The 17,669-nt window shown below is 43.6% G+C and overlaps 1 protein-coding gene across 8 annotated transcripts in view; it reads left to right on the forward strand.

Annotated features, from left to right (window-relative positions):
* The window catches only part of ICA1 (islet cell autoantigen 1), a 100,297-nt gene that overhangs the window by 50,699 nt on the left and 31,929 nt on the right, over positions 1-17,669 (forward strand). For all 8 annotated transcript variants that reach the window (XM_054991845.1, XM_054991847.1, XM_054991839.1 and 5 more), the window contains exons 9-10: positions 8,430-8,527; positions 12,374-12,423. In XM_054991845.1, coding sequence (XP_054847820.1) covers positions 8,430-8,527; positions 12,374-12,423 — 148 coding nt within the window. The remainder of the gene's footprint in view (positions 1-8,429; positions 8,528-12,373; positions 12,424-17,669) is intronic.

Below are 17,669 nucleotides of genomic sequence, written 5' to 3' on the forward strand. Positions count from 1 at the left end.
CACGCAGGGTCAAATCACCCCAATTCAGTCTCCAGACTGCTTCCCTGACTTTTTTGCATTCCTCACGGAGAAAGGCTGCAACTGCTGCAGACTTGATCTTTCCCTGGCTTTTCTGTAACTTTTCTCCCAGCGCACATACCCCATTGTTTTGTTTTTTTCCTAGCAAAGTCAAACTGGAACTTTTTTGAAGTGCAGAATGCTTCCCTCCATGTGAGGTCTGGCCCTGGCCCTGCCTTTCGCATTCCCCTTTATTCCTCTGCATCCTCATTGGATGAACAGCAAACAATCAATTTTTTCCTGATTTTTTAAGAAATTAAATTAAATGGCAATGTTGGTGCCATTAAAAAGATCCCCCCCCCCCAAAAAAAACTTTGTAAGTTTCCTCAGCAATCAGCTGAGGAAACTGACCAGTCCTCAAAGTCTGCATCAGAAACGGGGCATTTTTCTAGTGGAGAAATAAAAAACAGGCACCACTTAGGTTCCATTCTCTCAAAAGGTAGAATTAAAGAATCAAAGCTGTATGGGTCCAGAACTGATGAATAAAGTGGATCCAATCCTCATGGGTTGAATACGCAGAAAGCCCAATGTAAAGTTAACTATATTTTCTAAATACAGAAAGCAGGGAGTCTCTTCTCTTTATGATCTTGCTCTGTCCTTTCTCAGATATTTGAGAGCTCCCTTTTATTTAGATATTTAGATAGTCGTGCTAGTGTCAGGTTACATTACTGTTGCAAGTGTGGCTTCCGTTAGTACTTTTTCAGGCTAGCTAGTTTTTAATATAGCTCAAGCATTCGTAGGCTACAAACCTAACAAAAGTATAATCTGTCTTAATTTTCAATGAGATAGGCTAACTATAAATAACATAAATAAAAATAAATATAAATAACAGAGGAATAGCTGTTATAATGGTTTTAATTGTTTATTAGTCAATGTTTGGTGAATTGTGATGGCTTATGGCTATAGACAATAAACTCTTTGAACTGAACAGAGAAATAGTAGTAAAAAGCTGGTCAGAGAATTAATGCAATTTTACCCTCAATAGTCTATTTTTAACAGAATGCCTATTCTGCCACTTTATGCACATGGTTAAATTGATTTAAGTATGGACACTGTGAAGTCTCTAATGGACTTTCCAGGAAGGCTGAAATGTTCACTTACTTCTAGTTTTATCGTATTTGTGTTGGAGATGTCCTTTCATATGTTTTTTTAAACATATTTGACAGATGTATTCACTTGTGGACTTTAGGTAAGATATTTTGTTCGCAGAATTTGTTGTGAATGCAGGTGTAAGACCCCCACCCCCCACCCCAATGTAGTTAGTATTGTTTGGTTCTGAAGCTCTGCTGCTGGTGTTAATGTACACATAACGGTCTATTTCAAGGAACTCTGTGTGTTGTGTAATGGCACACTTTTGGATGGATAATGTGTAAGGCTTGAGGAGGGCCACCACCCACATTTCTTAGAGAGATGGACTATTCTTAAGCCTGTATAAATTTTATTTTAAGGAGTCATTTACATGACTTCACTGTAGAAATTGAATCTGTTGTAGAGGATTCTTTTGTTTCTTTTGGTCATTTGGTGCTTGTGTTTGTGTTAGGATTCTTCATTTGGTGTTCTTATTGTCTGCTGTCCTAAAATGGTACCCAAGTTGTAAGAATTAAGGCAGAGCTGAATGTTCTTCAAATTTTGGGGGACAAAAAAGGGGATAGGGTTTAAAGTGTGATGGGGCTACCTGAGCGCATGAAGGAGAGAGCTCCAAATAAACCCCTCTTTCAAAAAATTGCTGGGGGTGGTTGGTGGGTGGGACACATTTTTCAGAAGAAAATAATTCACCATGTGCTTCCCCTCCTCCCCTCGAACCCCTTAGCCCTATTGAAGTTGCTGGTTTCAGGCATTCTAAATGTCTGTCACATTATTGGGGATCAGAATACCCTAGATTGTCAGAATGACAATCCTATGTGGTATCCTGTGTTGTACAGCCAGTTGCATTTGTTCCAGCAGACACTGAACCCCTGCCTGCATTTCTCTGTGCAGACGATACATGATCTGACACCCTGATCCAGAAGCTCTTCATGCTCATCAGTCTGTGTGCTCCAGAATGCATATCAAGCTTTGAGTTAAAACCAGTTATTGTGACTGGAGCTTATTTCTCATAGACTGCAGTTCAAGAGAGCTCTTGAGTCTTCTAAAAGTGGTTTGGCTGCCATTAAACTGCAAAGAAAACTAACTGCCTGAACAACCTGCCTTGCATGGTTGTAGTTGTCTAAGGGTTGCCAACCTCCAGGTGCAGCCTGGAGATCTCTCAGAATTACAAGTGATCTCAGCAATCAATTTCCCTGGAGAAAATGCTGCTTTGGAGGGTGGAGTGTATGGCATTATGCTCTGCTAAAGTGCCTCCCCATGCTCCATCCCCAAATCTCCAGGAATTTCCCAACCCAGAGTTAGCAACTCTAACTTGTCGTCTTTTGGTGCAGAGGATGTAAATAATTTTTACAGTCATCCAGTTATTACTAGAAAAGGATATCTATTTATCCCCCAAAATTTGCCATGTAGTTGATTCCTTAAAAAGTATAATGCAAACTCTTTTGGGAAAGTAACTTGGAAATGTCCACAAAGATGGTTAGGACACAAAAATGTTTACTAGACTATCTCTACACATGCTATGTTTATTAAAATCAGTTTTATATTTTTGGCCAAAAAGACAAGAATAACCAGCTTCTGTAAAGATTTGCTTCTGGTCACCTGGAGGTGATTTCTTATTCCCACAGGCAGTCAGAGAGTTGCTATTTACAAGTCTGGTCTGTTGATAAATACTCATGCTATTAAAACAAAACAGAAAACCATTCTGACATAAATGACCCATCCTGGAAGTTTAAATCTGAGTTTGGCTAGGAAGTAATGTTCCTTAATAAGAATGTTGGTATTGCTACTTCCCATGGTCTGTTCTTGGAATAAATGGGTCTCCTGGGCTTCTTACCCATGTAAATATTCATGGAAAACTGTATTTTAATGGGAGGAAATGAAATTACATGTTAGTGCCTAAAAATACCAATGGTAAGTGTAACATAAGTACAAACAGTTGTTTTCGGCTAAAGAAAGATCAAAATTACATTGGCAGGACGTTGCAATGCCTCCAGTAGTGAATGAGGCTGTTTAGCTGTGGAACAATACAATAGCTAAACTAGATAAGAGAGAATATTTTCTGCTCGGCCCACTGTCTGGAATTACAGCCCTTGTGGTAGATAGTGTGGTAATAATAGAAGAAAGGCTGATTATGCCCCACTTCATTGCCATGACCTTCAGCGGGAAAGTGACAGGGTGAAGTGTGTCACTATTGCTTCTCCTGAATGTTTTGGTAGCTTTTGAAACAGTCATCCATGATATGTTTCTGGATAGGGCAGTTGGGTTGGCAGTGGGGAGCCCTGTGCTTCAGTCGTTTCTCTCTTATGTGACTGGCCAAATCCAGAAGATGGTGCTGGAGGACTGTTGTTTGCCCCACGGCATTTACGCTATAGGTTCCTGCAGGGTTCTACTTTGTCCCCCATTCTATTTAACATCTACGTGAAACCACTAGAAGTGGTTGTCCGGGGATTTGGAGTGACGAGTCCTGTGTGTTGATCACATCCAGCTTTAATTCTTAACAGCTGACTTGGGTGGGTCTGTGGAAGACCTGAATAGTTGTTTGGAAAATGGGATGGATGAAAATCAGTAAACTGAAGCTCATTCCAGACAAGACTGAAGTGCTATTGGTCAATGGAGAAGCTGCTCAGGGGCTTTGGAGTCAGCCCGTCCTGGAGAAGGTTGCGCTCCCCCCGAAGGAGCAGCTTCAGAGCTTGTGGTGCTGTAGGATTAGAGGCTCAGATCTCCTCTGCGGTACATAGCAACTTTTATCAATGTTGACTGATACTCCAGTTATGGCCGTTCCTCAAAAAAAGTATCATTGAGCCAAAGTGATATATTCTTTGATCACATCCTAGTTAGATAACTGTAATGAGCTGTACATGAGGCTGCCTTTGAAAATGGTCTGGAAACGTCAATTGATCTAAAATGTGCAGCCAGGCTATTATTATTAGGGCTTGGTTACAGGGATTATCTTACCCTTGCACTGAAATATCTGAACTGACAACTCATCTGTTTCTGGGCTGGGCACAATTCTAATTGCTAGTTCTTACCTCTGAGATTCTAAATGGCTTGAAGGATCATCTCTGCCCATGCTATCTAGTCCAGCATCTGAAATTTAACTCCCAGCCCCTACTCTCTTTGCCCCCACCTTCAGAGGTAAGGTTGGTGGCAACTAAAGACAGGACATTTTCTGTGGTGGCACCTTGCCTTTGGAATGGCTTCTCCCTTGAGGTTTCCCTGGTGACTACATTTGGGCATCAGACCAAAACATTTCTTTTTGCCCAGGCTTTTTTAAAGAGGTTTTATCTTTCCAGCTGCTTTATGATTTGCTTCTGGTCTAAGGTCTGTTTTATGGGTGCTTTTTTTCTGTTTTTATGTCCCAGGCTTGATTTAATGGCTTGTTTATTTTTATTCTGATAATTTATTATTTAAATTATAAGTCATCTTGAGCAGGATTCTGGAGAGGTGGCATGAAAATCTCCTAAACACATAAAATGTCACTTATTTATACAGAGCAAAATTGCAGCACTAAAACAAAACATATTAGGTGCCATTGCCATAAAATTGTGTAGTTCGCCCCATTAAAGAATGTAGAACAAGGAGCAACAAATAGAATTAAACCAGGAGGGAGGGAGAAGAACCAAAAGGCCTTGCAGGAGAGGGGAAATCCAGGTCTAACCAGTCTCCTCCCTTCCCTCTACCACAGTAAGCTTTCTTTCCCCTGCAGGCTCTTCTTTCTGGGTCTGGCTCCCCCCTCCCCTTCCTTGCTGCCTTCTGCTGGCCACTGCATTGTTTGTATGTCATAACAACCTAAAATGCCCCTTGAACTCTGGTTTCTTTGGGGAATGATGACTTGCATATGCCAGACGGGGCTAATTAAGGATTTTTAAAGTCAGCTTTTTCTGCAAATCTAAAAGATTCCTGTCTGTATTTTAACAGACAAGTCCTTCAGGAACTGATTAATGAATGAGAAAAATTGAAATATACAGCAAGTGGGAGCGAGTAACAGTTCACTATTACTTATGTATGAGCTCCAGGGACCATACAAAGGCACAGTGTGTTTTGGTTTTGTTTATAAAGAAATTATGCTGCCTCTCCAGGGAAACTTCCCAAGGCGATTTACAAAATGAAACACAGCAACATAAAACATTAAGAGTTATTAATTAAAACCCAGCATTAAAAGCCTAGTGAAAGCATAAAACACTGAGCAGCTTAAAATTAATATTAACATTCCAGGCAGCACTATAAAAATAGTGTTCAAAATCGACTTTTTAAATCAGAGCTTACGTAAGTGGAAATGGTTTGGCCTGGCACCTAAAAGATAGTAGACTAGGTGCTAAGCAAGGTGCGACGACTAAAAAAGCCCTGTTTGTGGTTGCCACCTGCCTCGTCTCTAAAAGGGGGGCACAGAGAACAGGGCTTGTGAGGCAGATTGTAACTGGCAAGCTGGACAATATGGGAGGAGGTGGTCCTTCAGGTGCCCAGGCCCCAAGCCATTTAGGGGTTTAAAAGTAAGAACCAGCACTTTGAATTGTGCCTGGAAACAAATGGGCAACCAATGGAGTGCTTTGAGCACAAGGGTGATATTAGCCCTATATCCAGCCCCTGGTAATAACCTGATAGTAGCATTTTGGACCAATTGAAGTTTCTGGAACATTTTCAAAGATAGTTTAAAATGGAAGTAGTTAGAACATGGACCACCGAGGCCAGATCACTCTTTCTGAGGAAGAGCTATAGCTGGCATATCAACCAAAGCTGATAAAAGGAGCTATATACCAGACAGGAGACCTGGGCTAGATTCCAGCAGAACCACAAACTACAAATCTGCTCCTTAATGGTGGAGTGCAACCCCACCCAACAGGCTGACTCCTCAATCCTCAAGCAGCTTTGTCAGTCTTTTGTTGTTGTTGTTGTTGTTGTTGTTGTTGTTGTTGTTGTTGTTGTTGTTGTTGTTGTTGTTGTTGTTGTTGTTGTTGATTTCAAAAAGAATACATACATATACACATAGACATCACATCAGGGGATATCCAGCACAACTTTGTAAGAAATCAGTGGCGATGATAACAACAAACTATGTATTATACTCATTTTCCATCTCTACAGTTCCTTCTTTATATCTTGTTTTCTTTATCCAAAACCTAATTTTCCTGTAAGTCTATCCTGCTTATTTCCTGTAAGTATTCTCTCCCATCTTCATATCCTATACTTAATTTCTTGTTCCATAATTTGATTTAACCCATCTATGAAAGGGTGACCATCTTTTCTGCAGATCGCCCCTACTTTGTTCTTTTATCAAGTCTGTTAAGACATCCATTTCTGCTGTTTCTAAGATTTTTCCTATCACTTCTCCTTTCTTTTTTTTTTAAACAATTTTTATTGGTGAGTATCATCAAACATATACTACATTTTAATCCTATCCTATTTAACCTAATCTAATCCCCACCCTTTCCCCCCGCTCCTTCTTGACTTCCAGCAGCTTTCCAACCCTCTACCCCCTATATTACTTAACCAATTATATCTTAAGCATTTCTTAACCATCCCTATATAAAATTACTTACCCTAAGCCTTATATTTACTCTATACATACTATGTTACTAATACTGATAATATTTTCAATTACTAACAACATATTCTTCTTCAAACCATATAATTAACTAAAAACCTAACTTAATCACCATTTCTTCTAATCAATTCTATATTACCTTATATAAACTATATATATACTGTATTACTTATCCTAATCTCCCTATCCTTCAAAAAATCAGTTCTAAGTTTCACCCCTCTTATACTATAATCTAAGTTTAGATTGAAATAGATACACAATTCTTAATGGTAAAGTCACTTCTCTCATCTGTTTAAAATGTCTTATTTTAAAAATTCTCAAACTGCCACAGTTCTCCTTTCACATCCCATTTTTTTTCCAAAAATTGTTTCTATCACTTCTCCTTTCAATGGTATCTCTAGCTTCTTCCAATACCACACATATATTATTCTTGCCGCCATACTTACATGAATCATCAGAAACCCCTTTTCCTTCTCTACCCCCTCCGACATAATATTCAATAAGAACAATTCTGGTTTGAAAGGTATGGCCGTGCCTAATACTTCTTAAAGTAACCCATGTGTCATCTTCCAATATTTCGCCACCTTTTTACAGCTTTGTTAGTCTTGTCTGGACAGAGCATCAGTTAATTGGACATCAACCACCCCTTTACCTTCTCCAAGCCTTCCCACTTGACACATAGGCTTGTTGGGTGCTCACTTATGGTGGACAATCCAGCAGCAATCAGTGCCTCTGCCTGCCGATCACCAGCTAATTGTTGAGAGGAGGCAGGTGGGTGAAAAGGCCATCATCCCAGCACACTGATGTCAATTCTACCATAACCTGGAGTGATGATGTTGCACCACAGCCAATTCTTTAAAAATTGGCCAGAAACATAACACTGTGGTTTTGGCCAATTGTTAAACAATCAGCTCCATTGTGATGCCAATACTTCTGGGTTGCCCCTCAAGTGATATTATCGCTTGTGGACCATGTGCACACATGCATGTCCCAGTAAGTTCTCATCATCCCACTCACCTGACCTCCCACCGGTTTCCAGGAAATACCTGGCAGCCCCACTAGCTGTTAAGAAGAAATAATATTAAGTGTCAGCCACATATCAGTGGCACCTTACTCCAGATCTCCTGATCTCTTCCAGTGATTTCATGTAGATGATAAACAGCATGGAGAACAAGATGGGACCCTATCACATAAGTGCCACAGGGATAAAAATGGAAGATATGTTAGTTTCTTACAGCAAAAACACCTTAAACATGAACAAATTTATCATAACACAAGCGTTTGTCAGCCAAAGTCCACTTAGATGCATAAAGTTGTCTTCCTTACACTAATGAAGGGATTCAGTCCAGCTGTTGGTATAGTGACAACACTAGTCTCTGCGGTTTCAATTATTTCCTGGTTGGTGCAGCTGGACTAACTGCATGTCCCTCCTCCAGGATATCTCTGTCCATTTACCTGAGTTTGGTTTTGCCATGCAAATTGATGCTGCTGTCTGATAACTAAAGCAAATTTATAGGATTGGTCTACCTCTTTTTCATTCTGTTTACATAGGTTATTTGTCTACTGACCTTTTTATGCTATAGTCATTCTCTTTTTTCCCTACTTATATTAAAGTTCCCATCACTGTGAAACTTCTGTTTTATGCAACTTTGATCAGCCACAATATATATTTTTTAAAAAATCAGCATTCTTTATTTTGGACTTCTTATATTTTCTTTCATGAATGGATTGATGGGTGACATAGAGCTTACAAGAACCAGTAAATAAGCTAACAGAGAATGAAGAAAAGGAAGAGGAACTGCAGCTGGAGAACACCAAATCAAAAGAGGATCAGCAGAGTCAGTAAGTCTTGTGAAATACATCTTGGAACATTTTAATCTTTTACATGATGGTACACTTTCAGATTCATCTTAGCTTTGTTATTGAAAAAAACCTGTATTTCTGATTGAAAGTATAAAAAGCTGGCAATTATCGGTCCAGATGAGACTCAAAACAATACTGGCTTCCTGCCAGTGTGTGCACTTTGACCTTGGCCTGTAGTCCTTTCTAACTGCCTTGGTCACACAAACTGGTAGTCCTTACCCACCCATCCCCAGAAAGTAGTTTTACAGCTGATATGAAGTGCTGTAAAGGAAATTTATGGTGTAATCCTATACATGGACATGAGACATTTAGGATCACAACCTGGTGAGCCTAAGGACTATTTCTCCTTATCTCAAAGTGTGGCAAGAATCCCAAAGAGAAGTGAAGGGCTTTATTGAGCTTTTTGTCTGTGATAGGAGGCAAAAATTTCCCTTTTAAAAAAAATGGTGACTTCATCTTTTGGAACAACCTCCTAATTTTATGCACTGTTTGCTTTCCTAGCTGACTATTTAGCATATTCTTCTCTTAAAGCTGAAGAAGATTTGAAATACACTATGTCTGAATGGAGCAAAATGCACGTCGCTTTTGTCCTTCGTGCAGTGTTCCACACATGTCTCCGTGGATGTCCCTGTACAAAGAAAAGCATTATAAAGAACAAAGAATAACGTTTTTGTCTGCGAATCTTCTTGAACCTCAGCAGGGACCACATCCTGGCAGCATAGCTTGCCCAGTTTTGCTTCTCTTCATTTATTTTTTGGTGGGGCAAAAAATATCACATGGAAGGAATGCATGTTTCACTCTGTCCTTTGGTATTCCTTTTGCCCGCAAGAGTTGGAACAGATCCACTACTCATTTTGAGCACTGATTAGCTTTTGTAAGCTATACAGGGTTTGGGAAGTTAATCCAGTAAAGCAGCAAGTACTCTGTAAAAGTATATCCTGAGAATTGAACTGGTGGGATTTAAGTTACTGATGTCAGGAAAAATATATAAATGGGCTGGTCAGACTATGGGGAGAAAAGGAGGAACAGAAATAATGTTTGGTGGAAACAACCAGTCAGAGATGAGGATTGTTCCAATTTTGAAGTTCCTGCTGCTGATTGTTGTTCTGAGCATCCAGGGTTAAGTTGCCAGTGAATTGGAGAGCTGCTTTGAGTACTGACCATTTGGTTTTGTTTGGCAGCTTTCTTCACAAAATGTCTTTAATGTATTGTTTCCAGACAAACAGTAAACAACATGCTGACTGTTTTTGCACATTTAAAGGGTTTGAGCATATTTCTGAGTAACTTTTGTAGACCATTTTCACATCAACATGTGCCCATGGAAGCAGGTCATGATTACCTACACTGAAAATGGCATCCACTTAAAAGCCTAAATTAGCTATGTTGATGAGTGGTTCTGAATGGCTGCTACAAGAATGTCCCCACATGAAACCACTTTCTAAGGGTAGAAGCTTAAGTCACTGAAGGCACTTTTGGTAATCACTGGGAGTGCCAAAAAGAGTACATGAGTGATTCTACTTCTTTTCCAGCCTGCCTGATGTAAGTTGCTCAGAATGTCATGTACAAGTTCTTTTTCTCTTTCTAAAGCAAAGCTGGAAGAGTGTGAAGCTGTCACGTTTTTCTTCCTTCTTCCCTCTTTCACTTCAAAGCTTCTTTCAGAGAACCTCACTATGTCTGTGTTCCTCTTATAGATCTAAAGAAACAGCTGATCTGTTCTCAGTGCTTGGCTTGTGGTTCAGATAAGATCACAGTGTGACATCAGGCATAGTATAGCAGTGATCCCTGCCAAGCTGGTACGGTCAGTTGCCATGTAACCAGTCCAGTGGCTCTGCAGGCCACTCTTCACAAGGTCAAAGAAAGGAGCTGCTCTGCTCCTCCTGCCAGAACATTGAATAATAATCTTAAATGTTTATAAAAGCCACAAGGGCTCTCCATCTAGAGCTTCTCAGTATTGGTGCTTATTAATACATTCACTGAAGAAGGAGGTGGAATTAAGCAATGGCAAAGAGAACTCTCTGTAGTAATAAGCAGTTATGAAGATAGAGACATTTTAATACAGATAAGGTCCTCAAATTATTCTTGCTACAGTCAGTTTTGAGAAAGATTCAGGTTTTGTGCAGGTCTCCTCATGTGAGCAGGGCAGCACATTCTACCTTCTTCATGCTGAAACCTTCCTCTGCAGCTTTTCTGAGAGGGGGACTTCTTTACTCAATTGGACGTATCGGGGAAAAATGCCACAGAGTTTTGTGGGGGGGGGGGGGAGATGCTAAAAACGGGGGTCCACACCTCTGCTGAGATCTTGCAGCTCGGTTCACCAGGAAGGGGGGCATCTATGCAAATGGGGGTGGGCAATCCCTGCTTCGGGAGGCACGGTAGTGTTTCTTGCTGTCAGCCAGAGTCAACTCTTTCCTGCCTGTTTGTCTCCAGCCACCTCCGATCTCCATTATTACCTATGGGGAAAACTATGGGGGCTATCCAGGCGCATGGGGGTGACATTTTGCAAAACAAATCTACAAAATTTTCAGGGGACCTACTGCTAACTATCCTCTAAAGACCCCCCCAAGTTTCTGGAAGATTGGACCTTGGGGAGCCATTCAATGCCCCCCCCAAAGAAAGTGCCCTCAGCCACCCCATTTTTTCTTATTGTGGAGAGAAAAATGACAGCAACTGCAGAAACCCATAGATCATGCCTTCCTCGGGGTCCAATCTCCCTGAAATTTGCGGTGGGGGGGGAGGTCTTTAGAGAACAGCTAGGAGTAAGTCCCCAGCAAATTTGGTAAAATTTGGTCCTAAAATGTCCCCCTAGACCCCCGGAAGCCCCAAATCAAATTTCCCATTGGAAAACGATGGCCAAATTTTACCCCATTTGTTCTGTATTGCCAAACCAAACTGGAGAATGAGTACCCCCCACCCCGTCCTTTTCAGGTTCATGTATCGGGCATGCTTCTGAACTTTTGCTGAGATGCTTAATCATGTTGCCACAATCTTTCTTCTCCTCACCTCCTTATCCCGATCAAAGATGCTGCATGGAGAGGAGGAGGAGGAAGTTAAGGGGGGAAGAGGGTGCAGGAAGGAGGAGGAGGGAGGTGGCGTCAACTGGAAAACAGGAGAATTTAAAACATACCAGATTAAAAGCAAAACAGTTTGGGTATACGCCAGATCTAAGGGCAAAAAGAGAGGAGAGGGAAGCAGAAGCTGCCCAGAACCAATGCTTTGCAATGCAACTCGCTGATTATGACCTTGGACACTCACAACCATGACGACACCAATCACCCGACACATGCTCGGACTAGGGCTACAGGACACATATTCACCCAGGGCAAAATGGACACGGGCAAGTAGGAACAGACATGATTCTAGACACACAGCCTCATGTGTGTGAGCTCTCAGCAGCTGTGCACCTGCACCAATGCTGTAGAAGCAGCCTCTGCCCATCATTTTATGGCACCTTCGATCAGATCCCACACAGTAGCTGCAGCAGAAGTTGTACTACCAGTGGAAGTGAACTGCACCTAGTATTTGTGATGACAGACTGCTGTAGCAGTTAGTATATCCCATACTGAGTGTTCATTTGCTGGCACAGGAAACGTTTAAAATAATGCTTGGAAATTTTGTAGTGGCTGATAAAATGACAATCATCCACAACTTTATTTCTTAGAGCATACTGGAATACCAGCATCCTCAAAATTTCAAGGTCTCTTGATTATTCCACAGAACAAAGAAAGGAGAAGACATCCCTAACTTGGTTATATTTTCTCCCTTAGCATGTGTTATGACAAAGACCAAAATGAAACACTTTTGTTCTCCCCTATCCTTCAATTTCAGGTTGATTTCATTAGATGACGAAAGCCACCCCAAGGAATTGGCAAGCTCAGGTATTTTTATTATGTCTTTCAGATGTTATGTGCTTCATATTTTTTAGTTGTCTTAATAGATGCAATATGGATTTTTTTTGCTAGCTATCTGTATTGCATTGTTTGAGAATTTTTTCCATCCAAGCCCTAGAAATTTAAATCACATGAAATCAATTATGAGCAGAGATTGGTGGTTTTCTTTAGCAACTGTCAGGGCACCTTGAAAAATAAGGGCTGTAGAGTGGGCACCAACCTGCTGCATCCTCTTGCTTGCTACCACTGCTTGATGGGACTTCTGTCTCCTACAGATGGAGAAATATAGCATGATAATATGGCTGCTGCTAATTCTAGGGTTCTCTCCCCTGCCTTATTCCAGGAGAGAGAGACTCTGCAGTCCAGACATGGCATTCTGCTATGCTTTTCCAAATGTGCAGGAGCCCTACTGGTTTTCCATGTGTGCTCTTTCTTGACAAATGAAAGCATGCATGCAGATGCAGTAGTGATGGAGCTGGGCCTGGCTGCAGCTTTTCCTTGTCCCGGGTAAGTGCCATCTTAACTACAAACCTACCCTACATTAAAGGCAGTTAAATTTAGCTAGACTCTAATGTAGAATTTCTGTTTCGGAACAGCTTTTTCAAGAGCGTGTAAAAGTGCAATTAATTATCTAGGTCGGAGCTGTAAGTATTGACCTAGATAATTAATTGTGCTACACACATTGTAAAGAGGATGATTTTTATTAAATGATTATATGCTTTAGGAAGACAACTGCTGGTAGAACGCTCTTGAAAAAGCTGTTCTGAAACAGGAGAATTGCTAGCTTCCTGTTGAGCGTTTCTAAGTGGCTGCGGATTCTCCTTCCCGTGAGACTTGTGGGTCCTTGGTGGATCCTTCCGCCCAGGAGATAGCTACAGCACCGGCGACTTCCATCAGGTTGGATCTGCATCTAGAAAAAAACAAGAAAGACGGTCATAATCGATGGTTGTTGTGGGTTTTCCGGGCTGTACAACAACCATCGTTCTCCGGCCGTGAAAGCCTTCGACAATACATGGTCATAATCAATTGAAAAATTACCTTTGACTCCAAGTCTCTGGACTATACTGTTTGACTGAAAAAGAAAAACCTCCTTTGATGGTCTTTATTGTTATTTGTATATTGGAATTGTGTGTCAGGTCCAGAATGCTTTCTTGTATGCCTTTGCTTAACCGACTCCATTTTTAATCCTTTCAGTGTTTAAGTGCTCTCTTCACAGGTGCCAAGGTTCCCAGGCAGCTATCTCTCAGAAAAGGATTGTTTTGGCTACCGATGTTCCACCGTGAACCAGCCTTGAAGAACTTTCGCTTTCCTAACTTCAAAGGGGTTGTTTTGAGAACTGTGGGGGGAGGTTGGGCCTGCTGTGATCTGTTACTTTGTACCTCATGCTTTGCCTGTCATTGGTAACAATGCCTATGTACCATCCTGAATATTGCATTCAGGCCAGTGGACTATAATGAACTAATTCTTCAGTAAAAAACCTTTTGGAAACAATGGACTGTTGTCTGATTGCAGAAGGTAGTCTGGAGTAAGGACATTATCTAGCCACAGTTCTGACATTTTGTTACCAATCACCTTTTCCAATGCCTAAGCCGGATCAGACGGACTCCAAAGCTGTCCCAGTCAGGGATCCTTTGTTTGACCCGTATGCCTCTCCCGGCTCTCAAGGTTTGGAACCTCAAGGACCTGTACCGCGAGGAAACAACTCCTCGGTTACTACGCTTTATACCCTCGCTCCCAGCAGTGCAGATACCCGGCCCAGAGCTACAGCCGAACCACTGTTTTCCCTGCCCACTCCGACGCAGTGGGGCGCGAGACCAAGGGAGACGAGGGAACGAAGGGCCAGCACGATGTTCACGCAAACGCAGCTGGATAGCCGGCGCAGTTTGGAGTCTATACCCGAGCACGCCAGTAGCCGACCGTGGCTTTACTGGAACAGGACGACCGAACAAACGGAATGGGAGACGTCCCGCCGTGGCGCCCTGAGCTGGGATTATGCGGAAGTCACCCCGTGGTCGGGGCAACAAGAAGTAAGTGAGCATCAATGGGTGCAGCTTCAAAGCCAAACGATTGCAATCGACTCTGGAATATCGGCAATCACTGGTTTGGCGAAAGGGATCTTAGCCGCGAGATCTCAAGAAGAGCAAGGAGTGGAAGAAATCATACCTGGTCTACCGAGACCAGATACTGAAAATGTGTCCACTTCGCAAGCTACTGGTTATACGGAACAAGAGGAGGAAAATCCTGATAGAGTGCAAGTTTTGGAGACCAGACTAGCAAGCATAGAAGAAAGCTTAGCCCACGCAGTCCACCTGCTATCCGTACTCGTGGCGGGGAACGGTGGTCGTGAACCGCCAGCTGGTCTACCAGACATCAGCCAAAGTTTGGCTAACCTGCAAGATCTTTTGCCCCGTCCAGAGGGCCCTATCCAACCGTGGCCGCAACAGCCACCAGAAACGGGGGATGATGATTCTGTAACCGGGGAAGGACCCTGCCCCGAAGACCCGTGCCCAGGAGAACCCCGTCCTGAACAACCGATCATACCAGATGCCGACGGAGCCGGTGGAGGAGGGGGAGAACCGAGTCCAGAAGACCCCTGCCCCGATCGTCCAATCATTCCCGCTGACAGTGGAAACGGAGGAGGAGGTGGGGAAGCAGGACAACCGCTGGGGCCCGCTTCCCCTATAGTGCCTCCACCCACGACCCAAGCGAATCAGCCTCCAAGCCTCCTGAGAGGAGATGCACCGCGAACCATCCCTGGGATGAGCAGAATCGGAAGAGGTACTGTTCCCAGGCCTCATCAAACGCCGGGGCCGCAGGGGGCTACGGCGCCTCTCCAACCCATCTCTCCTCACCCATCCCCGTTGCAACCGGCACCCCAAGGGCCAATTCCCGCCCCTCTTGTGCCAGTGCCTCGAGGCCCACCGCCGGCGCGGCCGGCCCCCTTACGGCCAGCGCCGCTACAACCCGCACCTAGAGGGCCTCCCCAGCCGATTCCGGGAGCGCCTCTCCCGCAACAACCTCAACCTTATCCTCAGCAGCCTCCGCCGCAGCTACTGCCAACACCGCGACAGCCCCCTTTACAACTCGCCCCGCTCGACGTCTACCCGATGCCAGCACCAGCTCCCAGACAAGAACTTCCCATGGGTTGGGTTAAGCTGGACGCTACATTTGATGGAGATCCTTCCAAATTGGGATTTTTTCTTGTTCAAGAAGTACAATTTTTCAATTGATGGGGACATTTATTCGGAAGTGAAGTCAGTCAAATCGAGCACCTGGGATCAAGACTCCAAGGCAAAGCCGCTGACTGGTATGTAGGACTTTATGAGATTGGGGCCCCCAAGTTGGATACACTTCAAGGGCCAGTGGATGCACTTCGAGCCCAATATGAAGATCCCCTGGAAGAAACTAGAGCCCGGACTGAAATGCAGTCTATTAGGCAAGGCAGCATGTCGGCTAGAGACTATGCCACAAAATTCCGACAGCTCGCTGCCAAATGCCCAAGGTGCGAAGAATCCACCAAAATCATTTTATTCAAGCAGGGTTTAAACCCTAAATTGCTGGACAGAGCTCTCATGCAAGATAATCCTCCTACACTGTTAGGTTGGATCCAATTAACTTGCGAAGTAGAGAATCGCATGCTAGAAGTTCGTTTGGTAGAACAACACCAACAACCCATGGGCCAAAGGCGCTCCTCCGTTCTCGTCCGAGGAAGCCGAGGGGCTGGATATGCTACTCGTGGAGCAAGAGAAGCTAGATGGCAACAAGGGTTGTGTCTGCAGTGTGGCCAAAGTGGTCATTTTGCGGCGCAATGCCCATATCGGCCTGTGCAAAGACCTCTACTCCAACTAAGACGCCCAGCCCCCGCAGCCTACCCGGCGCCACCGCGCCCTACTCCAGCTCCCAGAACAGCGAGAGGTAGAGGAGCTTCTTGGAGAAACCCTCCCGAAAGAGGATTAGAATTGGAAGAAGTTATGGACTATGATCCAACAGCCCTAACGGGGGGGGGAGAACCCAGAGAGGCCCTCCTCAGGAAACAAAATGGATCTGTCGTAAAAGGACCCAAACGGCAGATCAAACCTCAGTCAGTTCTGGTTTCGAACCGACCCCACGGGTCCATACTCTTCATACCAATAACTTTGGTGAATCCTGACAAGAAAATGCACATCCACGTGCAAGCCCTAATAGACTCGGGCTGCTCCAGAGACATTATTGCACCAGCCCTAGTAAATGGGCTAGTACTTCCTGTGAAAGAATTGGAAATACCTGTCATTTTTGAGCAAATGGATGACACTAACATGAATCCAGTCACCACTGAAACCACTCCGGTCATAACAGGCATGGGACAGCATTGGGAAGTAAGATCATTCGTCATTAGTGCCACTGCGAAATACCCCTTGATCCTGGGAAGCTGGTGGTTGTGCGATCATAACCCCTATATCAACTGGGCAGAGGGAAGCATCACGTTCACCCATGAGTCTTGCAAAAATCATCGTTGGAATCAAAATTGGGGTAATAACCCTACTATCACTGAGCCTGCTCTCCTCACCCAGGAAGAAATCAACCAAATACCCAAGCAGTACAGAGCGTACACCCAAGCCTTCACAGAGGAAGAAGCTAATACTTTACCTCCTCACAGGAGGACGGACTGTGCCGTGGAAATTTTACCGGGCGCCTCGCTGCCCAAAGGCCGTCTATATCCCATGAGTCCTAACGAAAGGGAAGAGCTCCGCAAGTTCATTGACCTCAATCTTCAAAGAGGATTCATCCGCCCTGCTAACAGCCCCCATGCCGCGCCAGTGCTTTTCGTCAAAAAGAAGGACGGGGGCTTAAGACTGTGCACGGATTTTCGGGGACTTAACGCTGTCTCTTCCAGCAACGCCTACCCCATCCCGCTCATCAGAGATCTACTCAACGTCGTGGCTCAAGGTAAGGTCTTTACGAAATTAGATTTAAAAGACGCTTACTTCCATGTTCGTATCAGAGAGGGGGATGAATGGAAAACCGCTTTTAACACGCCCCTCGGCCAGTATGAATATCTGGTTATGCCATTTGGCCTGGCTGGGGCCCCCTCGGTTTTCATGTCCATGATCAATGAAGTACTGCATGAATTCCTATACAAAGGTGTTGTGGTGTACCTAGATGATGTTTTAATCTATTCGGAGACTGAAGAGGAACATGTGGACCTTGTAGAAAGAGTCTTAACCACTCTCATGAATAACAAACTGCCCATTAAG

Source organism: Eublepharis macularius, chromosome 11 (assembly GCF_028583425.1).
Source record: "Eublepharis macularius isolate TG4126 chromosome 11, MPM_Emac_v1.0, whole genome shotgun sequence".
Classification (NCBI taxonomy): Eukaryota; Metazoa; Chordata; class Lepidosauria; order Squamata; family Eublepharidae; genus Eublepharis; species Eublepharis macularius.